Source organism: Panthera leo, chromosome B1 (genome assembly GCF_018350215.1).
Source record: "Panthera leo isolate Ple1 chromosome B1, P.leo_Ple1_pat1.1, whole genome shotgun sequence".
NCBI lineage: Eukaryota > Metazoa > Chordata > Mammalia > Carnivora > Felidae > Panthera > Panthera leo.
The window spans coordinates 164,861,938-164,885,867 of record NC_056682.1 but is presented as its reverse complement, the minus strand read 5'-3'; the positions used below and the strand labels follow the sequence as shown (position 1 = coordinate 164,885,867).

The window sequence follows — 23,930 nt, the reverse complement described above, 5'->3', positions numbered from 1 at the left end:
GTAAATATGCTAAAACCTAGTGATTTAGATGCATATTATCTTAAAAATGTAATTTCAGCCAACAAATAGAAAGGCCATCTGTGTGTTTAGTAAGAGGCGCCTCCTATGCCAAATAGCAACAAAATTAATTTATTTTTATTTTTTTTTAATTTTCAATGTTTATTTATTTATTTATTTTAAATATATGAAATTTATTGTCAAATTGGTTTCCATACAACACCCAGTGCTCATCTCAAAAGATGCCCTCTTCAATACCCATCACCCACCCTCCCCTCCCTCCCACCCCCCATCAGCCCTCATTTTGTTCTCATTTTTTTAAGAGTCTCTTATGCTTTGGCTCTCTCCCACTCTAACCTCTCTTTTTTTTTTTTCCTTTCCCTCCCCCATGGGTTCCTGTTAAGTTTCTCAGGATCCACATAAGAGTGAAACCATATGGTATCTGTCTTTCTCTGTATGGCTTATTTCACTTAGCATCACACTCTCCGTTTCCGTCCACGTTGCTACAAAGGGCCATATTTCATTCTTTCTCATTGCCATGTAGTACTCCATTGTGTATATAAACCACAATTTCTTTATCCATTCATCAGTCCAACAAAATTCATTTAAAAGCCAGGTACAAAAGCTGTTACTTCAGTAACATAGTCTAAGAGATCTAAGGATGTCAACTTCATCAATTAATAGGAGAAATGAACGTAATTTGCACAAGATCAGGACCATAAGCTTGAACTGTAATTTGCCTATTTAATAGCAAGAACTTGCAATGAACTTAAAAAATGTCATTTGCATCAAAGGCAGTGCGTTTCATACATCTGCTGAAACATGCCAAGAGTCTAATGCATTCTTGTCACTCCAGTGGGATCCATGGTCCTTACTAGGCTGCTAGGTGCACGAAGGAGGAGCCCACATGCTGTTCATCTTTGGCTTCCCGCCCCCCCCCCCCCCCACCCATGTCACAATAGTCCTTGCCAGGCCTTCAACACATGTGCATTTTAAATGATGGGGGGTGGGAGGGAGGAGAGGGTGGGTGATGGGCACTGAGGAGGGCACCTGTTGGGATGAGCACTGGGTGTTGTATGGAAACCAATTTGACAATAAATTTCATATTAAAATAAACAAACAAACAAACAAACAAATGTAGGGAACAGAAAGTCTCTTCACTTCCCAGGAAAAGATCATTTAGTTTAAGGTGAGTGAAATGCAAAGCAGTGATCAAATAAGGACTTTCTTAGAAGAGGCTATTTCCTGTTTGACCTACTACAAATAATTCAGAGAAATTTTGTGGGTGATTGACTCAGCTTTCTTGGAATCCATTATAAGAAAAAAAAATCTGCTCTTATCAAAATTTTCATTGAAAACAGTTACCAAAATAAGTCACTAGAAGAGAAATTTTAATTATGAGCTACAATTAGATTTAAAGTGTTTCACCATTCAAAACTCTAGGAAATGAACAGTGAGGGTGTTTCACTAGCGGTACATCTGGAACAGTCTTAGGCCCAGAGATGTCTATTCTAGGAACTCATGGGTATATTATGGAGTTTCAGCTAGCAGAGGATACAGACATCATCTGGAGTGTTCTGACAATAACAGTCTCATCAGTCTCATTACAAACGTCACCACTTGCCAGCAGAGGATGAGAGAAAACAGTGTGAGCCTTTCTGATTATTCACAAGGTACCCTTCCTAAAAGTCCGGAGAATGTGGACTTTTGGAATGGGCCATGAACGACCACAGGAGTAGATTTTCTGGGACATCCACAAGGCCTGCATTCTTAACAGTAATGATAATAATAATGATAGAATTCATTATCCACTACATATACACATTATAAATATTCATTTTTTAAAAAATATTCAGCGCTCAAATTTCTTTCTTTCCTTTTTTTTTTTTTAGAGAGAGAGAGTTCAAGAAGGGCAGAGAAAGAGAGAGAAAGAGAGAGCAAATCTCAAGCAGGCTCCATGGTCAGCAGGGAACCCGACACGGGGCTCAATCCCATGACTCTGGGATCATGACTTGAGCTGAAATCAAGAGTCGGATGCTGAACCAATCGAGCGACCCAGGCTCCCCAGTTTTATTTCTTATAATAACACCACAATATCAGGATGTCAGGTGATGATCATTGTTTTATAAGTGAGCAAAATGACATTTAGAGAAAATAAATCAACTGTTCCAAATCACAGCCTTACAGAGAAAGATCCAGTTGGGATCTAGGTGCAAGTCTTTAGCTGCAGTCCTCTGTAAAATGAGAATGTACCATACACATACGGGGTAGAAAGCAATTTGAGTCCTACCTCTAATTTCACTAGCTGTGTGACTTTGGATCGGTTACTTAAACTCTCTGAACCTCAGTTTCAATATCTATAAAATAGTAATAATAAGGCCTGCTACACAGGGTTGCTATACAGATTAAATGAGTATGAGCATTATCCTCTGTATCGTCTCTTTTCTCATAGAAGTTTGTGTGGCCTAATACCTCTTTTGTGGAGTTATGGTGAGCATAAATGAAGTAGGATGAACAGGTCAAGACATTAGTCACATGGAAGATAGTATTATTATTTTGCAAAGAAACCACTCATTTTAAAGTGATGTTTTTGGTGTAATTATGTTTTAAATGTATGCTTTAAAATGAAAAGAGTGTGCTTCCACTAAAAATTAAAGACATTATGGGGGTGCCTGGGTGGCTCAGTCGGTTAAGCATCGGACTTCAGCTCAGGTCATGATCTCATGGTTCATGGGTTCGAGTCCTGTGCTGGGCTCTGTGCTGATAGCTCAGAGCCTGGAGCCTGCTTCAGATTCAGTGTCCCCGTCTCTCTCTGCCCCTCCCCTGCTCATGCTCTGTCTCTTTTTCTCTCTCAAAAACAAATGAGCATTTAAAAAATTAAAAAAAAATAAGGACAGATATGGATGGAGTGGGATGTTTAATGGAGTTTCAGGTCATAAAACCAAATAATTGTTTATGTCAGAACGATCACCACCACCACAGAGATCATGACAACACCCACTCCTGGAGGCCATGGTGTGTGTCTAAAGTAACCAAGCCATCCCAGCTTACCCAAGACCTCCTGTTCTGAGCACTAACTGTCCCTCGGTCCAAAAACCTCCCCTGGTCCCAGGCAAACCAGAGGCTTCTTTGCCCTACGTGTGCTGTTTGCGCCGTGTTGTTCTCTTCCTCTAGCTTTCGTTTTCACAAAGACTCTGTGAAGCAGCAGGCTTCCCTGCCAGAGGCAGGTCCAACCTGAACTGGGGCACCGTTGGTCTTTTTTTCTCTCTACCGAAAATGTTGTCATCATAGGTAAAGGCAGCAAACCACTTTAAGTGGATGCTTCTTGTATTGGAAGGATCTCCCAGGCAAATATAAGGTGAGCAGGTGGGCTCATTAGGTCTGCAGAGTTGAGCTGTAAGAACTAAAACGTAACATCAGGGAGGGGCACCAGGGTGGCTCAGGTGGTTAAGCATCCCATTTGGGCTCAGGTCATAATCTCAAAGTTCGTGGGTCTGGGCCCCACATCGGGCTCTGGGCTGACAGCTCAGAGCCTTGAGCTTGCTTCGGATTCTGTGTGAATCTCCCTCCCGGTTCGCACACTCTCTCTCTCTCTCTCAAAAATAAACAAACATTAATTTTTTTTTCTTTTTATAAAGAAGAGGCAAGGTGAATCTGGGTCCTGGAGCTGCTGGGGCTGGGACAGTCTGGATGCAGCCATGTTGGGCTGGCACCAGAAAGCTGCAGCAGGGAGGCTCAAGGTCCCTGCAGAGCATGCAATCCTGGGAGATGCAACCTTGGGAGATGGAACCCTGGGAGATGCAACCCTGGGAGATGCAACCCTGGGAGATGCAACCCTGGGAGATGGAACCCTGGGAGATGGAACTCCAATCTCAAGGACCAGCGGCAGCACCTGTAGAACAGCAACACCAGCACAAACCACAGGGCTCGCGGTTCCTCAGCAGCTCCTTCCAACTCCTCCCCCATTTAGGGGTGACATCCCCATGTCACCTTCTTCAACATATGCTGGCTTAGGACCCTCTGAGGAGGCAGGATGGGGGAATGGAAAGGCTTTAAACTGCAGGCTGGGGGCCCCCTTCCATGACTCATCCTGGAGGGAGATGGGGACATCTGCCTCCAGGTAAGTCTACCTCCAGGATGAGACAGCACCCTGCTGCTGGTGTTTATGATGCGAACCAGCGGCTCTGCCCAGCTCGCACTTCGGACATGACATGCCAGCCTTATCTCCTCTGCCATAAACAAGACTTTGGTCTGTCTGAAACAAGACCAAGCAAGACAGGACTCCTCCCCTCCAGGGAGATCCCCAAGGTGACCTTTGAGTTGCCCCCTGGATATGCTGGCACCATGGCAGATGGGTGCTTGGTTATTGCCTTCTGAGGAATGAATAAAGGCACAGAATAAACATTCCAAGCTCTGGAGGATAAAGTGGGCGTTCTCTACGTTTTGCAGGTGAGGAAACCGAGGCCCAGAGAAATTAAGTGACTGGCCAAAAGTCACACAGTCTCTAGGTGCTGAGCTGGGATTTAAATGTCACTCTTATGTGGAGCCTGAGAAATTTAACAGAAGACCATGGGGGAGGGGAAGAAAAAAAAAAAAAGAGGTTAGAGAGGGAGGGAACCAAAGCATAAGAGACTCTTAAAAACTGGGAATAAACTGAGGGTTGATGGGGGGTGGGAGGGAGGGGAGGGTGGGTGATGCGTATTGAGGAGGGCACCTGTTGGGATGAGCACTGGGTGTTGTATGGGAACAACATAAATTTCATATTAATAAAAAAAATCCAAGTCTAGGTCTACACAGAGCACCCCCTGACATTCCAGGCTGCCTGTCCAAGATGCCAAATGAAATAGCTAAACAGTGAACCAAGTAGCAAAATATCAAAAGAGAAAGCCATTTGTGAGTATCCAACATGATACGGACATAGTGACTCGAACTCTGTTTCGGCCAGTTACAGAGCAGAGTCGGGGTCTTCCACAAGCAAAGAGAAAGAGAGGCCTGGAGACTACTATTTGCTAAAAATGCCACGTAAGCCATTCTCTTTGAGAAGTCATAGAAATACTATTAAAGGATCCAAATGAATAGGAAAATAGGTCTTTTGGAAAACTTTAAAAATTAAGCTGTACACCCCACAAATATCAGAGTCAGAGGCTTTGATTGCAGCACAAAGGGGTTTTGATCCCAAGAAAAGATTATATTTGAAGATTTTATTTTATTTGAGCCCAGTGATTTTTTTTTAAGATTTCTTTAAAGCTTTATTCATTTTTCAGAGCCAGAACATGAGGTGGGGAGGGGCAGAGAGAGAGGGAGACACAGAATCTGAAGCAGCCTCCAGGCTCTGAACTGTCAGCACGGCCCGACACAGGGCTTGAACCCACAGACCGTGAGATCATGAACTGAGCTAAAGTCACATGCCTAACCGAGGAGCCACCCAGGCGCCCCATTGAGCCCAGTGAATTTCAATCACTTGAAGATAAACAGGAAGGCACTTAATGACACCTGAGTATTTGTATTGTCGACAATCTTTCTGCATATGGTGTATATCCTTATACACAGAACAGCGATCAATTAGTAATCGTGATGCTGTGTTTATGTCATAAAGGGTTTTATGTCTACTGTCTTAGCTGTATTCCCATTTAACTGCCCCATTGAGAAGACATGCTGCTCACCTCACAGACCAGGTACCACCTGGCTCCTGCTGGTTGGTAGCCCAGCCAAAGCATGGACATAGGCTTAGCAAACTCTAACCTCAGTCTCACGAACTCAAATCTATGCATGAAGGCAAAACCCAGAAATGCAATCCATGTTATTTCCCTCAGCTCTCTTTTATGCCATTCCTGTTCATTTCTTTGCCCAGATCGTCACCTTTTTCTTCATGGCTTAGATATCAGTGCTTGGGAAAGGTTATGCTGAAAATCAACTTATTTCATCAAGTTGCTAGTTTAACAGACAGTTCCGTCCACATGGCGGACAGTGTTTTCACAGTGTTTCACAGTGTTTTCAACGGTTGTTTACATTAGCAATTACAAAACCAAAACAAACTTTAACGGGGCCTCTGGGTGGCTCAGTCGATTGAGCGTGAGACTTGGGCTCAGGCCATGATCTCCTGGTCTGTGAGTTCGAGCCCCGCGTCGGGCTCTGGTCTGACAGCTCAGGGCCTGGAGCCTGCTTCGGATTCTGTGTCTCCCTGTCTCTCTGCCCCTCCCCCACTCATGCTCTGTCTCTCTCTGTCAAAAAAAAAACAAACATTAAAATTTTTTTTTTGAAAAAAAAAAAAAAAACTATAACAAAAATTTACCACCGGAGCAGATGACACTTCAGAGCAACACTGGTGGTTGCTAAATTCTAACGCATGTACAGGTATCCCCCCCTTTTTCGAAAGTTCACATCACACCACTTCGCTTTTAGGAAAAGATCTACATTAGCAACTGTTTTTACTGACCACGAGCAATCTGAAGAGGATTGTCCCTTTCACGAGAAACAGCGGAAAGGAAAACAGGAAAATAGTTTCAGCGAGTGAAAAAGGAAAAGAGCTTCAGCATTGGTTTTGCCGCCAGGCTTTACGCAGGCAGGGTGCACGCTGAGCAGCGAGTAGCGCCCCCCAGCTCCTTCCCCGGGAACTACACTCAGCCTCTCAGCGTCAAGCCACGGAAGCTTTGATGTTTCTCTCTCTGCTTTGTCTTGATTTATTTTGTATACCCACTAGCAAGATGTGTGGTGGGTATTAGAAAGCCTAAGGGAGGATATTTTTAGGCTCTGGGAATACTCAAAATTTTTTTCTACACAAATTAATGGCAATGGCTTCTTCACTTCACACAATTTTGGCTTAGGAAAGTTTTTATAGGAATGCTGTACTTCCGGATCGCAGGGGAAGTCTGTATTTTGAAAGCATAGTTATAAATGGTGTGCTTCGGCCACCATGTTTTCCTCCTGCAGATTTGCCAAAGAAACACAAAATAAATTTCCAACGCGTCAATTATTTTGTAAATAAATAAATCCTGTTTTGAGAGGAAAACCCTACAGTGTTTTTAGAAGTTCTGGAGGATCCGCAGTGTGTGCCAGTGAATGGTTAATTGTCACATTATTCAGTAAAGCTCAAGCCATTAAGTGCGTTAAGCTTCACAATGGACAGAATAAATCAAAACCGTCTGAAGCTTGAGGTGAAACCGGCTTCACTGGGGCTGGTGTTTGCATTGCTGGATGGTGACATGCATGGCCATGGAACCAGAGGGCCAGACTGAGAAGATGAGAAATGGAAGCTGGGTGGTAGTCCTCATCGGGCCCTCCTCCACAGGACTTCTTTATTTCATTTTAAGTGTCTTATTCTCTCAGAGTAACGGACATGCCCATTCAAATGTGTACATACATCCCAAAGGGAAATAAATATATGGAAAATTTCTATCATTGGTCACTTTGAAAAACTTAATAAGAGCTTTCTCATAACTGACTACTGTTGGAGCAATTAATGTAAATCCGAATGTATTAATTTCTCTCCCATTTTTAACTTTCCTTACCTAGAGCTCTCAGTAGTGCCATCAATATATTGAGTGCTGATAGAGATTCGACAACAGATTCTATCATTCTGGTGTGAACTGACTGCCTTTAATTGAGTGAATACAGTTTTGATAAAAACTCCTTGCTAAACTAGAAACCTGACATTTTAGGGTCATTTAAACCCTACAGAGCTTTGAATTTCTTTTTGCAAAATATATTCTAGGACTCAGACCATTTAAAACTAAGTTTTTACATTTCTCAAATATTTAGCCCCCTACTGATAGATTTAGTCCCCTACTTAGATTTAGGTCGAGCCACCCCAGTAGAGTGCCATGTAACCTCTTTAAGTCATCAAAGCTAATCTATTTTAAATTGCATCTCGTAATACCATAACACACCGAAGTCATAGTTTAGCAAACAAATCCAATAGATTCTCAACAAATGACTTATATAAGGGATATTCAATGAGTTTGGATTTATTTCTCCACATAAAGACCACAAACAAGCAAACAACAGTAGCTTCTCCAAACACTGTATGTTCTTCTCTAAGAGAATTACCCCTGGTCATTGGATCATCATCCTGACAGCCCTAATTGTCTAGAAGATGCACTTGTCCATATTTATAACAACTGACAGGATTTCAGTTTATTGCTTGTGACATTTGTCTAGACCAGAAGGACAACGTCTACTACAGAAAATTCATTTTGGGAAGCCAGGCAATAGTTCGTATTTCAAAGGCCAAAAGAATAAAATGAATTCAAAAGATGTATTGCCTCGTGTGGTTTAGTGACAGAAAGTGTCAATTCATTCTTAAGCAGAACAAGGTAAATAATCATAACCAAACTATTCTTTGGATAGCCTTTCAATCATTTTGCTTTATTCTAGAATATTGCTTAGTAAAGAGCATTGCCCGCTTTCTATTGCCTGACACATTCTGAGGGTACAAGTACAGAGGTTTGCAGGGAAATAAAATGGGAATTAGCTTCACTCAAATTACCATTGGCATTTCTGGCCTTTCCACTGGTGATTTTGGAACTCCACAAAGAAACGTCAGAAAGAGTTTTATCCTTTGCCGACAGAGACAAAATCAGAGAGGGCATGGAAACGAATTCTAATTAAATTTGAACGTTGGAGCCTGAACTCTGTCTGTGTATCTTAGATGCCTATTTAGCAACATGGAAATCATATGCAAAGACACTATTATTCTGACTTTTAAACAGACAACAACTGCTTTAACGTTTCTAATCATAAAAATAATCCCTTGCATTTGTGAAGTGCTTCTCCTTTTACTAGGGACATATATCAGCAAGGTCATAAACGGAAGTATAATTTAGGAAAATCAATAGAGTTAACAGGAAAAATACCTACTGAGTCATACCTTGCCGTTTGGTAATATTAAAAGTAAATGCATTAGCATTCGATCCTCATCCCTGCCCATGACTATCAGAACAGCTCACATTTTTAAATACAGGCCTTTATCCTAGCCAGGCATTAACGTATATTCCAGAAAAGTGTCATCTCACACGCATACCGCAGTTTTCTTCATCACTGTCATCGTCACAGTCAGCCTGGCCATCACACCTTCTAGAAGCCAGAACACACCGTCCAGAGCCACACTTGAAGTGACTAGGTGAGCATTCTGTTAAAAACAATAAGCCACTTTATTGTCGCTGGACAGAAAACCTGGAAGCATCAACTGATCTATCCATTTACGGGTGGGCTATTGCCAAGGAGCTATTCCTGAAGAGAAGATGGTCTTCCACAAAGCTGAGCCAACCAAAGGTAGCTTGGCTTTCTCTGCTTGCTGATGGGGATCTTTTTCCTTCACCCTTGGCATCGTCTCTCCCATCAGTTGTTTAGTGTCTTTATGCTTTCCAGCAATTAACTACCTTCCTGAATGGACAAGCTTGTCCATTCCACAGATTGTCAGAGCCTGAAATAGCCCATGGAGACAATGCTTCTAATGACACCTTGATGTGTCCAACTGTTTCCAGTTCTAATCCTTCCACCAGGTGGGCAGGTCCCGGATTCCCTTTCTCTACCTGATGAACCTATGTTGCCAAGGTCTCTAAAAACTTTAAAGTAACCAAGGCTCGATGTTCACCATTACCTACAGGAACCCTAGGATAAAAGCCGCCTATAATGGGCTCTGTGAGTTGAGTATGGTTAAGATAAATACCTGGAATATTACATACATCTCTGCAATTTATTTTTAAAATGAAGACAACGTTTAACAGATCAGCACCACATTCTTCAATGAATCAAGTTCATAGACTCACTCACCCATGCCGCCTGATTGACAACTAAATAGAACACAGCAAGAACAATAACAACCGGGAAACTCAAGAAGGGAGCTGATCTATTCATCCATGTTAGATAACCGGCGGTAATTGATTTAAAAATTAACCTTCCACATCTTCATCAGGCATTAGGCAAGTTTGGTTGTCTGAATTTTCCTCTGGAAATTGATTGCAATCTGTGTCTTCAGGCCACTGCAGGCCCACGATCCCAAGAACAGACTCACAGTGTTCTTTGGAGTGCTCACACAGTGCTCTGAAAGAGAAAGAAAGAGTAAACATGAGTAACAGAAATAGCTACGTCTGAAATGGTATGTCAGGAATATACGTAGGGTTCTAATTCTGCACGAGTGTGGGTCTATGTGTGTATCTGGTGTGTGTATATACCAGTATAAATGCACAGATATGTAACAGATATTTGGGAAAACAAAAAGAGTAATACCTCCACAAGGGAAATGCATGCCAGCAACATAATTTCACCAAAAGAAACTTCATTGCAGAAATAGAAATAAAAGTTTGCTGTGTGTGTTTTTATTGAAATGTATTTCACATATAACATGATGTATATTTAAGGCGGAAAACATGTTGATTGATAACATTTATATATTATAATGTGATGATAGAACCTCTATCACATCACATAATTACCATTTCTCTTTTGTGGTTGAAAAATTAAGATCCAGATTCTTAGGAAGCTTGATGATTATAATACAATACCTTTGTCTATATTCACTATATTGTGCATAAGATCTCCAGAATCTATATATCAACTAGTCGCAAGTTTACGCGCTTGAACAGCATCCAGAACACAGATACCCTTCTGTTCTCTCTTCTGTCTTCCAAGCAGACACATTCTCCAATGCTTTTATTCCAAGTCAGGAAGTTCCCAGCATCGGTTTGGAGAGTCGGCCACCAAGGGTCATGGCATCTATACCATACCCTCTGTCGCAGAGTTCTCTTCCTCTGGCGAACAGCCATGGGAGCCATTCCATGTGCCAGCTTGGCTTACCCAAGGCACTGCCATCATCACTTCAACTTGGATCAGTAGTGTTGACAAGTTTGGCACCTCCCCCCAAACCCCTCTACACTGAGCTCAAGTTGGCTAAAATAAAATGTGTTTGTTTCTTTTTGAAAGAAAATCTACACTAAGCATTGTGCTAGGTGCTTTCATTTGTGTTATCACATTAGTACAAAGCATATATATATGTGTATATATACATATATATATTTTCTTCTTTTGAGAGGGGGAGAGAGAGAGAGAGAGCACGTGCGTGCCAATGGGGGAGGGGCAGAGGGAGAGGAAGAGAATCCTAAGCAGGCTCCACGCCCAGTGCCGAACCCTTCTCAGGACTCAGTCTCACAACCATGATCATGACCTGAGCCAAAATCAAGAGTCCGATGCCCAACCTACTGAGCCACCCAGGCGCCCCTGTACAAAGTCAGGTATCAGCCTGTCTCACAGGAGATTTCTTTACTTCCCGTGGGGGAAGAATGGTCTTGCCTCAGCACATTACCAAGAAATGAGTTACATAATTAAAAAAGAAAAAGAAACATAACCAAGTAAGTTTCAGGCAAATTTTTTATTTCCTTTCAAATGTATTATTTATTTTCAGAAGTTTTCAACTTTAAACTATTAATTTCAACAAAGGTCTCGGTCTCTCCCTCGATAAAATGGGGCAGGCCTTCTAGAAAGGTCAGCTCCAGTCTGGCCAGAAACTGGTAGGGAAAGGTTGACAATAGAATGAGGGAAAATTTCAGATAAAACTCTGTCTACATTTACTCTTGCACAAGGCAGAGCATAATTTAATGCTGGTTTAGCCTCAGAATTTGGGGCAACAACAGATCCATGGCATTTCCACATTAGTTTTGCAAAAATGGGAAATTCAATAGTGTTCAATAACCCTCTGTTAGACTGAAGAGTGTTATTGTAGATTTATAAAAAATGTATATGACTTAATTGCTGCGATTTTAAATTAGCCATAGGATACCAAATTACATGGAACATTGTCTAGTGCCTGACTCTACCACTTCCTATTTTTTCCATAAAATGGAAATAACACAAGAATACATTAAAATAAAACAATAGTAGTGCAATAAGACAATACAATCAAAATAAGACAATGCAGCCACAGGCAGCAGCCTTGATGGTAGGGGCCTCTCTCAGAAGGACATTTTGAGAAGGAGACAGCAGCAGTACCCTAACACATTTAACACGTTGTAAGGGCTCGAAAATGTTGTTTTTCAGGCTCGAAAGATTTTTTTAAGAATTAAAATTTTAGGGGCGCCTGGGTGGCGCAGTCGGTTAAGCGTCCGACTTCAGCCAGGTCACGATCTCGCGGTCCGTGAGTTCGAGCCCCGCGTCAGGCTCTGGGCTGATGGCTCGGAGCCTGGAGCCTGTTTCCGATTCTGTGTCTCCCTCTCTCTCTGCCCCTCCCCCGTTCATGCTCTGTCTCTCTCTGTCCCAAAAATAAATAAAAAAACGTTGAAAAAAAAAAAAAAAAGAATTAAAATTTTAATTTTTAATATTTAGTATTTTTAATATTTATTCATTTTTGAGAGAGAGAGGGAGACAGAGGGTGCGTGGAGGTGGGGCAGAGAGAGAGGGAGACACGGAATCTGAAGCAGGCTCCAGGCTCTGAGCTGTCAGCACAGAGCCTGACGGGGTGAGGGTGGGGCTCAAATCTACAAATCCTAAGATCATGACCTGAGCGGAAGTCCCGACACTTCACCGATGAGCCACCCAGGTCCCCTTTAAAGACTTTTTTTAATGTTTGCTTTGGAAAGAGAGAGAGAGAAGGAGTGCATGCCTGCGTAGAAGGGGAGGGGTAGAGAGAGAGGGGGACAGAGGATCCCAAACAGGCTCCACACTGACAGCAAAGAGCCTGATGAGGGACTGTAACCCACGAATGGTGAGATCATGATCTGAGCCGAGGTCAGACGCTTAACTGACTGAGCCACCCAGGCGCCCCTTAAAATTTTATTTTTAAGTTATGAGTCAGGGGGCGCCTGGTGGCTCAGTCAGTTAAGCGTCTGACCTTGGCTCAGGTCATGATCTCATAGTTCATGGGTTCGAGCCCCGCATCAGGCTGACTGCTGTCAGTCAGTGCAGAGCCTGGAGCCTGCTTCCGACTCTATGTCTCCCTCTCTCTGCCCCTCCCCTACTCTCTCTCTCTCTCTCAGAAATAAATAAACGTTAAAAAAATTTTTCATGAAATTTTAAGATCAATAAACAAGATTGGCAAAAGCAACATTGCTTCATGAACATATCAGTATATTAATCTTGAACGAATATAAAAAAATCTTACGAACAAATAACCAAAATGCAAAAGTCATTTTGAAAGCCACTGAAAATGACAGATGTACTTGTAGATACGAGAAACAGAACGAAAGTGTCTGAAGAAAGTTCACTAAAATGTTGATTGAATAACATTTCAGTCTCATCTTGGGCGTTTTAATATGAAACATAAACCCTGAAATTATAAATCATATGTGCATGTTAATGTGTTCCAGAGAATACTGCATTACGGACATTTTTTATACATATGAAAAGAAAATCAAGGCAAACATTTTTAACGTATCATCAGAAGTGATTATTCACTATCCTTGACCTTGCTTAGCAAACGTGGAATAAAATTGAGAAATAAATTTTTCACATAAAATGGGTAGACGTTTTATTAGCGATACTTTAAAAGGCATTTTCCAGAAGTTTCCAGAATTATGTCTGCACAAGGCAACATCAACTTTTACTCTGGTTATCCAGTTCCCCAACTCATTTTGAAATTTTATTGCTTCTTGTCCTCTATAGATGCCCCCCTCCTTGTCATCCGCTTGATACTGGGTATTTAACTTATTGTTTTCCCATCTGTCCACTATATTGATATCACTGCTTTTTCTTAAAGCTCTAAGCGACTTCTGATCCCAGCATAGAGCTTCCGTAGTTACCACTCACATTTGGACAAGCGCATCTGTATATTCACCCCTGATGGAAAACAGTGCGAGGAGTGCAGTGGCCTGCCTGTGTGACCACCTCTTGGAAAGCCGCCATCTCTGACTACGTCACAACCCACGGCACAGGACAGGAACCACCTGCCACCAGACAGTAGTGTTCCTCTCCTGCCATCAGAGCTGGTGTTCATCAGATCTGCCAGTCAGAAGGTGCCACCCTGATGCACGTTCATTTACTCTCCCAATGACCCTACCCAACAACCTCCTCTCTTGATTTCACAGACAGGAGTAGAAGAGCCAACGCTGAGAGAGACGGAGGAATCTGTCCCCGGCCACGGGGCAGCGAAGGAGAGCCAGGACGTGGCCCAGACAGTGGACTCCGGAGTAGTGCTCTTACCCCGAAGTGGGGTATCGCTCGTTCTAAATCCAAGCCGCAAGCTTGAAATTCTGCCCCTTATTTCATCCCAGCAAGCAGGAAAACGTCAGCAACGTGCGTGCCTTGTCCAACCTTCAGGCCACTCCTTATGTAATGTCCCTAACTTTTTTTTTTTAATTTTTATTTATTTTTGAGAGAGTGCAAGCAGGGGAGGGGCAGAGAGAGGAACGGAGGATCCGAAGCAGGCTCTGCGCTGATAGCAGTGAGCCCGACGTGAGGCTTGAACTCACAAATCGCGAGATCATCATGTTCCACTGACTGTGCCACCCGGGTGCCCCTATGTCTCCAACTTTTGAGTGCTATCAGGAGGCCGCATTTTGCTTATTTACTTTTAATATAACTTATTGTCAAGTTAGCTAACATACAGTGCACACACTGTGCTCTTGGTTTCGGGGGTAGATTCCCATGATTCATCGCTTATATACAACACCCAGTGCTCATCCCAACAAGTACCCTCCTCAATGCCCATCACCCATTCTCCCCACTCCCTTAGCACCTCCCCCCAATCAACCCTCAAGTTTGTTCTCTGTATTTAAGAGTCTCTAATGGTTTGCCTCCCTCACACTCTGTTTGTAACTATTTTTCCCCCTTTCCCTCCCCCATGGTCTTCTTTTCAGTTTCTCAAGTTCCACATATGAGTGAAAACTTTTGATATCTGTCTTTCTCCAACTGACTTATTTCACTTAGGATAATACTCTCCAGTTCCACCCACATTGTTGCAAATGGCCGGATTTCATTGTTTCTCATTGCCAAATAGTATTCCATTGTATACATAAACCACATCTACTTTAACCATTCATCAGTTGATGAACACTTGGGCTCTTTCCATGATTTGGCTATTGCTGCAAACGCTGCTGTAAACATTGGGGTACATGTGAGGAGGCAGCATTTTATTTTATTTTATTTTCTTAAATGTTTATTTATTTTTGAGAGAGACACAGAGCACGAGCGGGGGAGGGGCAGAGAGAGAGGGAGACACAGAATCCGAAGCAGGCTCCAGGCTCCAAGCTGCCAGCACAGAGCCCGACGCGGGCCTCAAACCCACTGACCGCAAGATCATGACCTGAGCCAAAGTTGGACGCTTAACCGACTGAGCCACCCAGGCACCCTAGGAGGCAGCATTTTAAATACACCCACGTTGCCAGAGAAAGAGGCAGATACACTCCATCTTCCGTTAACTCACATTTTAGAACACTTCTTGATCCACCAAAATGAAACGTGGATGATCTTATTGGATTAAAGTCTGTGAACTACTATCAAAGGTAGTTCATGCCTCCGCTGTGTGGTACTTCAGCAGTTACTTCTTACTCAAATATTCATTTTAGAATTCCTACTTCTTTACCATTTCAATGTATAATTTGTTAAATACAGAGCTCCTTAGCAACATGGACTTTGTCTAAACTCAAACTTAGTCTCTGCTCCCTTGGTTCTCCCTGAGGGGAAGTGAGGGTGCTTGGGGGAGACCCCACTGTGTTACCTGCAAGGTGGAATACGCTGGCTTGTGTTCACATCACACTTTGGTACCAAGATGGTGCAAGCAAAGAACATGAGGTATTTGTAACAGTTGGTTTGAACAAGTGCAGGGAAAAGGGAGGACTCCCAGCTGATGGAGGCTTCTTTTTGAGTCCTGTGGCCAAGGTAATTTGGATAATTTGTATGGTTGTAGGGCAAATTCATGCAGAGTTCCAACGTAATTGGTTCACATTGACCTAACAAGAAAACAAAACACACATATAGGCATGTACCTATATATCTATGTCTACATCTATACCTATAGTAAATTTCATATGTAAAACAATTTCTTAAAAACTTACAAAATTGAAATATATCTTACCTTCTTTTAAAAAAAATAACTAAGACTGGAACGCAAATAGTATATAACTTGCATTAAAAGGTAAATCATTTGGTTGAAGAACTTCCAAACCAGGAATCATTTCTGTATAGGTAGCTGCTAGCACAGTGCCCAGTATGCATGTCATAGAAAGTCTTTTTTCATTTTTCCCTTGGCTCAATCTATCTGGAGGTGACACTCTTTTTTTTTTTTTAACGTTTATTTTTGAGACAGAGAGAAACAGAGCATGAACGGGGGAGGGTCAGAGAGAGGGAGACACAGAATCCGAAACAGGCTCCAGGCTCTGAGCTGTCAGCACAGAGCCCAACGCGGGGCTCGAACTCACGGACCGCGAGATCATGACCTGAGCCGAAGTCGGCCGCTTAACCGACTGAGCCACCCAGGCGCCCCAAGGTGACGTTCTTTTAGGTTTCCTTTTACCCATTTTGTCTTCTGATTTATTACTTCCTTTTTTGTTTTGTCTTTAAGTAGATTTCATGACCAGTGCAGAGCCCTACATGGGGCTTGAACTCATGACCCTGAGATTCCAAACCTGAACTGAGATCTGTAAGATCAAGACTTGAGCTGAGATCAAGCGTTGGACGCTTCACCAACTGAGCCACCCAGCACCAAAGTGTAACGCTGTAAAGTTGGCATGAGAATGAATACAGGGTGGAGAGAAGAGAAAGACACAGAGGAGGTGTGGGGCTGGTTCAGTTTATCATGTCCATTGATTTATAAAGAGGGGTAACATTAAATATTTGGATTTCATATTACAAAAAACGAATATTCGTCCTAACAATAAAAACAACGCAAGATGTGTAAACAAAAAGTTCATGATCTCCCTGCCCTCCTTCCTCTCACTGACCCTCAAAGCCAACAGACTGGGTTTGAGCCTTCCATGCCTTTCACTGGCTTGTACAAGCAGTTACATACAAGCATTTACATACAGGCATTTACATACAGCATTTACATACATGCATTTACATACAAGCATTTACATAGAAGCATTTACATACATAGAAAGAGGTTGCTTGCTTGCTTCTGCCAGAGTGGAATTATGCCATTCCTATGATTCCTCAATTCACTTTTGTTGCTTAATTATTAATCATGACCATCATATAAGTCAGTAGATGCAACTCTAACCATATTTTTCCTGATTTCTTTAGTGTAATTTTACAAAAATGGGATGACTCACATGAATTTTTGATGCAGTCTTTTCTTTTTCTTGTGTAAACCTTTCTAGCTTTTCCTCTACCGCCCTATCAAGTTTTAACTTTTTATTGGTATATTTTATTATATGACTAGCAGACCTATCACATGGATATTTTTTTCTTTTCTATATGTAGAAACTATATCGCTAATGATTTGAGATGAAGATAGAAGCTTTCAGTGTTTCCGAGCCAAGGAAGATGAAAGGGTGAAGTTGTGATCATACATTATTCTGGAGATCTCTACTGAACGTGGTAAGGGCGACCGAATCTTGTTAAGGAATTCTCCATAGAGTGCTAAGCAATATAAACTCTCAAAATATCTATCAACCTCACATTCTATGATTTACAGCATCAATAAGCTTTTTTATCTTAAGGATTATTCACTCACTCACTAGTTTGATTTATGACAGCCACTAGAGGGCAGTCGTGTCACAAACGTGAAGACGTTTAATCCTGCAGGACTGTTTCAATGCGAGTTTGATGCCGTGCTCATTAGCACATTTTCCTGAACATAGATGAGATTTAATAAATATCTGCTGAAAAAAAAATTGATCCTAATTGAGTCTTAATGATATCCAACTTTTCAAAGTCTGAAAACATGTTTGTTAAATTCAACCTAAAGAGGGGATTGTTAACTAAATGATGTTACATCCTTGCCACGATGAAGCCATTGGAAATCGTGTATTTTTTTAATGTTTATTTTTGAGAGAGAGAGAGAGAGACAGAGTGGGGGCGGGGAGGGGCAGACACACAATCTGAAGCAGTCTCCAGGCTCTGAGCTGTCAGCACAGAGCCTGATGCAGGGCTCAAACTCACGAACTGAGATCGTGACTTGAGTGAAGTGAAAACACGTAACTGACTGAGCCACCGAGGCGCCCATGGAAATCATGTATTAAATGATGGTCATTTACAGGAGAAAAACGGCACTTTCAACATCTACTGACATATACAAGATTCTAAGATTCATCTTTGCCTCAAACTCTATATTTATTTTTATCATTATTTTTAATGGTTTGATGAGTTTTATAAGGTGAACATCCCTGTACCTACCACCCAAATCAAGAAATTGAACTTTGCCAGACATCCCAGATGACCCTCCATATACCCTATCTTCTATCAAGCTTCTCCTTTCTCCGCAGAATAGCAACTGAGTTCATAGTTGTCACCTTAGCCTTCTTACAGTTTTATTACCTAAGTGTGCACTTCACCCTAAATACTAGAGTTAAGCCTTGCCCATTTTTTAAAACTTGTTTTGTTTTCCCCTCCTTCCTTTAATTTTGTTCAAATTTTTTAAATATTTTTTTTTTATTTTGAGAGTGGTTTATTTTTTATTTTGTGCACTGGTGAGCAGGGAAGGGACAGAGGAAGGAGAGAGGAAGGAGAGGGAGAGAGAGAGAGAGAGAGAGAGAGAGAGAGAGAATCCCAAGCAGGCTCCATGCTCAGCACAGGATGAGATCACAACTGTGAGATCACAACCTGAGCTGAAATCAAGAGTCAGATGCTTAATCGACTGACCCATCTGGACGCCCATCCTTTATTTTTAATTAAAGTTTAACTATGGAAGAACCCAGAGATTTGAACTGTAGAGCGTCCCAGAGTTTGACTTTGCCGACTACTCAGTCCTGGTGAAGTTAAATATATTCCTCTGCTACTCTTATTTCCAGAACATGGGCAGCTGAATGCAGAGGGCCGATTAGGCTTCATCCCTTAGGTAAAGCTATAGGTGCTATAGTGTTTTTTCATCAGAAGGCAAAGTGTAACTGATTTCTCTCCTTTTGTGATGTCAGCAGCTGTAGATGCTCAATGCCTTGACCCATTAATTCACTGATTAATGTTACCAAATGGTAACCAATCAGTGTCACTATATGGTAATATTCTAACTTAATCATTTAGTTTTCACTCATTAGTTGAGAATACTTTTAGAAAGAGACCATTCCTCTCATCTACTATTTGCTCCCAAGGACTAAAGTCCTTAACCCTTATGGTGTTTGGTTCCTTTACCACATCCCTATACTATCTGTTCCTTCCAACTGGAGATTGCAAGGAGAGGACAGTAAATTGGGAGGTCAGTAGGAAGCTATGTAAAGAACAAAGCGGCCCATTGCTTCTTCAGCATTGGAGGGGAAAAAAGGCATGAGTAAACATGTAGAAGTAACAGTTGATGGAACACTATGGGGAACCTGAGAGTCCCTGGGGTATGACAGTCATACCTGGCTTCATACAGCCATGGTGCTCATGGGCACAGAGAGTGGGAGGAAGGACACATGCCCAGGAGCTGCTCTTTCCACAGGGTTCCCCGGCTGTCTGGATTGCACACCGCCACGTGGAAGTGAGGATTAGTATCCCACACCCTGCTCCTACCCCCTACGGCAAGGATGTGTCTGTATTTTGCCTCAAGGAGGTACTAAAGATTTGGGATTGTGACTGGATGTGGGAATACTGTGATACTTCAAGCTTCTCAGTAAACAATATCATCAGAGATGTGGGTTTTAGGGTTTTTTTTTTAACTGTACGTATTTCTGGGGGGCGCCTGGGTGGCTTGGTTGGTTAAGCGTCCGACTTCGGCTCAGGTCATGATCTCGCGGTCTGTGAGTTCGAGCCCCGCGTCAGGCTCTGTGCTGACAGCTCAGAGCCTGGAGCCTGTTTCAGATTCTGTGTCTCCCTCTCTTTCTGCCCCTCCCCTGTTCATGCTCTGTCTCTCTTTGTCTCAAAAATAAATAAACGTTAAAAAAAAATTAAAAAATAAATAAAAGGTATTTCTGGGAGTCTGAGATAAGCCATGGACTTCTCCACTGAAAACTTTGAAAACTATGAAGACTTTTTTATATTCAGTTTCAGGGATGCCCCATACCCTTGCAGCCTAGCCATGGACAAACCACTAAGCTAATAATTCTCAACCTTGGCTGCCTATTGAAGTCACCAGGAAATTTAAAAAAATACTGATGCCCAGGTCCCAGTTAGTATATCTTCAGAGACCATTAGTAAGTTATATATTATGGGATAGCAAGAACAAGTGTCTTCAAGAACCAGAATCCCAGCAACTCCAGTAACAGGCTGACTCCATCAGACAGAATATCCACATTCTTCAAATTCATACTTCCATTAGTATGGAGCTAGAGAAAGACAGTGCTGTGTAGTTGTGCCTCAGAATCTAGGTAACGATAGTCTCTCTAGCGGTAAGGATCTTCAAATAATTAATCACATATTCAAATGCATGACGTTTTCTGAGAGAAGATGCTCCTTGACCAACTTTACAGACATACCACCATGAAGCTCTTTGAAAAATGAGAAAAAAAACATCTTTACTTCCAATTGGAAGTTAGGGATATAAACTATTTTTAATAACAGAGAAGGAGTGAGGGACCAATGACCAGCCCAGTGCCTGGAACTCAGAAGAGGGGATGATCAAATGTCTGCTGAATATATATGGAAGAAGCTGGCAAGAATATTTGTGGTGAGTGAAGAAGCTGATGAGACAGTGAAGTGCTAAGGACATTGTTTGAGTGTATTTAAGGAACATAAAGAGAAGGGTACCTGGGTGACTCAGGCGTCCCTGAGTTGAGCGTCCCTTGATTTTAATTCTGGTCATGATCTCACAGTTCATGGGATCAAGTCCCACCTCGGGCTCCACACTAACAGCACAGAGCCTGCTTGGGATTCTCTCTCTCCCTTTTTCTCTCTGCTCCTCCCCCGCACTTGCTCTCTCTCTCTCTCAAAAAAAAATAATAAATAAGCATTCAAAAAAGAACATAAAGATAAAACTCACACAGTATACCTGAGTGGAAAGATGGCACTATGTTCTCCCATACTGAAAAGTTGTCTCCAGGAAGGCAGAAATCATGTCGCCCTTCTTCACCATTAAAGTGCCTGGTGCCCATCCCAGAGCCTGGAACATTGTCTGCATGCTATAAATACCAGTTGGCTATGAGCCAGAGTTATCTAGTGCCCTTCTTTCCACTTCTCTTTTTGACAGGTGTAACATATTTTTAAATTTTATATTTTGGCATATTTCAAAAATGGAGAAAATAGGACAACATACGCTCAATTCCTCCCCACCCAAATTTGACACAGGCTAACAGTGCCCTTTCAACTTTTTTTGAATCTAACATGAAGTGCCATTCCATGTCGGACAACCCCTAAAACCAATAATAAACACATATCTTTGAGATGACACTGTCATTGTTGAAAATTACTTACGCCAAGGTAAAGGTGTAGTAAAGAAACAATCCTGAAAAAGTTCCAGAGCAGATTGGGAGATAAAGCAACGTGAAATGGACCCAGCACATACATATACATATACATATACATATACATATACATATACATATACATATACATACATGCATATGAACACACACTTATTTACATCAGTTTAGAGTGAGGAAAATGGCAGTATGTCTTAATGGTTACATTAATATCTATCTCAACTGTTCTCTCATATGGAAATGGAAATGGAAAAGGCTTGGGGATTGTGCTTTTCCCCAGTTATTAAGTGCTCATGAAAATAAACAAAAACTCCTCAGTCTGGGTTTTTCACTGGCTGCCTCCCTCACATCCCTGTGGGTACAGGAGCAGCCCCTATAAGCTCTACAGTGACGCAGAAAGGTCACTGGGTAAAACTAGAACCTGAACCTTTCGGCCTTTCATCTGGGAGATAACCTTTATACTTTCTTGTAAACGAACAGCTGACAGACCTGCTTCTAAACCTCAAGCCCCAAGCTGAAGATGAGGCCACAAGTTGATTATAAAAAGTGAAAAAAGTGAGCAGAATATGAAAGCGGAGCCCACAAATAAGAGTTCATTACTAGAAATCAGAGTCTTTTGGGGTTTTCTGATTCATTTTCAATTTCCCACGAGAGTCTATACAGCCGTCTGCAATCCCTGCCCATTCTCTCTTCCCCAGGAATTCCCTCTCCTGAAAGCTTCTTTTGAGAAAGCCACCTGTTTCCACCATTTGTCACCAAAACAAATTTACATAACAGCCTCAAGATCATTACAGGCCAGCAAAGTTCCCGGAAAGGTGAGAATACATCTTATTAGGAGAACAGACCCGCCACGGTTTTAGGTGGCTGTTTAGATGAACTTCATATTCCCGTCTTGGATAAAGTTTCTATTTTTGAAGCTGTGCTTTCAAACGGAAGAAAGATAGCATCTGCCCATAGATGGAGCCAAGAACGTAATATATAGGAGCTGATGTTGAATTGAAAATAATGGTAATGATATTAAGCAAGGTGGATTTATAGGCCGTTCACAATGACACATTTGTTTCTGATTTAAGTTAACTAAGACCATTTTGTTTCTTTTCCACTACCACATGCAACCTTTAAAAAAGAAATATGTATATAAATGTACACACACACACACACACACACACACTTGGAGGGATTCCGGATTTCAACATTTTAATGTCAATTCAAAAGAAAACAGCCAAATGCACATCCTGACATGATGATCGCATTTGTCAGCTGCTGTACTTACTACAGTTATTTAGACTGTTGTTCGGGTCACAAAGGGAGCTACCGCCACATGAATCAAGGCAGGAATTGTAGAGGCATCTTTGGTCGCCTTCTTGACATGGAGTCTGACCTACAGAGGGGGGGAAAAGGCACATTTGCTTTCATCATCTGTAAAGTCCTGACACTGGGATAGAAAGTATCAAGAACGTCTGGTGGAGCAGAGGAATGACACAACTTTAATTCCCTTCCAATTTCTCCAAAAATATTGAACACATGTTAAATATGTAACTTTCTGGATTAATTGTCCTGGCAACTAAATACAACACTGTTATTCCAAAAAAGGATTCTGTAGGAATGAAGAAATAAGAGGCAACCTAGCCTACAAAACAGGTGGGTGTTACTTTTAACGGGGGGAAAAAGGTGTTTTATGTTTACATGGGTGAATAAACTTGATTACAGAATAAAATGTAGGTGGTTGGAGAGAAAGGCCAAAGTAATGATCTTGGAATTTTGAGTGTCAAATGATATTATTTTAAGGACTCATTTGCACCCAACTCTATTCTTCCCTGTAAGGAAAATGCTTTCCCTAAAAATAAATAGGGCATCAACACCAAGACAGTAAGGATACTTTATCATAGTGCAAATCTTATGCAGCTGCTATCCATATTTTCTGTATGTCCTTGGAAAGTATCACTGGCCTAGCTATGATGACCTGAGAATTGGGTTTCTTGTTTCCAAATGAATGAAAGCAGTAACATCAGCCTAATGGCTTTTCCTTAAGGTTTGTAGAAAGGAAACTGCTTTTCCCATTGATTTCCTGGTCATTTGTAGGTTAAATGGATAGGGTAATAAATTACTACCCATTCTCTCTCTACCTCTTGTTCATTATAGTCAGTTACTTTCATATATGTCATCTAGAATCTAGAAAATCTTGCAAGGCATTTTTAAGTATAAATAACAGTATATGTGTACATAAAATCATTCTTATCTATAATTCTCAGATAATGTTTATTATATTGGACTCTTTCCTTCCCATTAATGTGCAACAGTATATATCACAGCCTTGAAAGAAAACAGATACCACTCCTGTTTTTTTTTTTTTTTTAATATCATCAGGGTCAAACCACTTTTGCAAGGTAAGCCAGGCTAATATCAATGCATCCAGTCTCTTAAAGAATTTTAATAAGACAACCTGCATTCATTATTTCAGCTGGTATTGAGCGTCTGCTATGTGACAAGCTTAGGTGACAGGCTAGGCATGAGGCA

At 41.6% G+C, this 23,930-nt stretch overlaps 1 protein-coding gene across 6 annotated transcripts in view; it reads right to left on the bottom strand.

Moving 5' to 3' along the window:
• The window catches only part of CORIN (corin, serine peptidase), a 250,937-nt gene that overhangs the window by 54,917 nt on the left and 172,090 nt on the right, over positions 1-23,930 (bottom strand). For 5 of the 6 annotated variants that reach the window (XM_042936456.1, XM_042936459.1, XM_042936454.1 and 2 more), the window contains 4 exons: positions 22,687-22,794; positions 15,641-15,872; positions 9,893-10,038; positions 9,017-9,124 (listed from right to left, as the gene is read on the bottom strand). In XM_042936456.1, coding sequence (XP_042792390.1) covers positions 9,017-9,124; positions 9,893-10,038; positions 15,641-15,872; positions 22,687-22,794 — 594 coding nt within the window. The remainder of the gene's footprint in view (positions 1-9,016; positions 9,125-9,892; positions 10,039-15,640; positions 15,873-22,686; positions 22,795-23,930) is intronic. The other variant, XM_042936458.1, reaches the window with a different exon arrangement.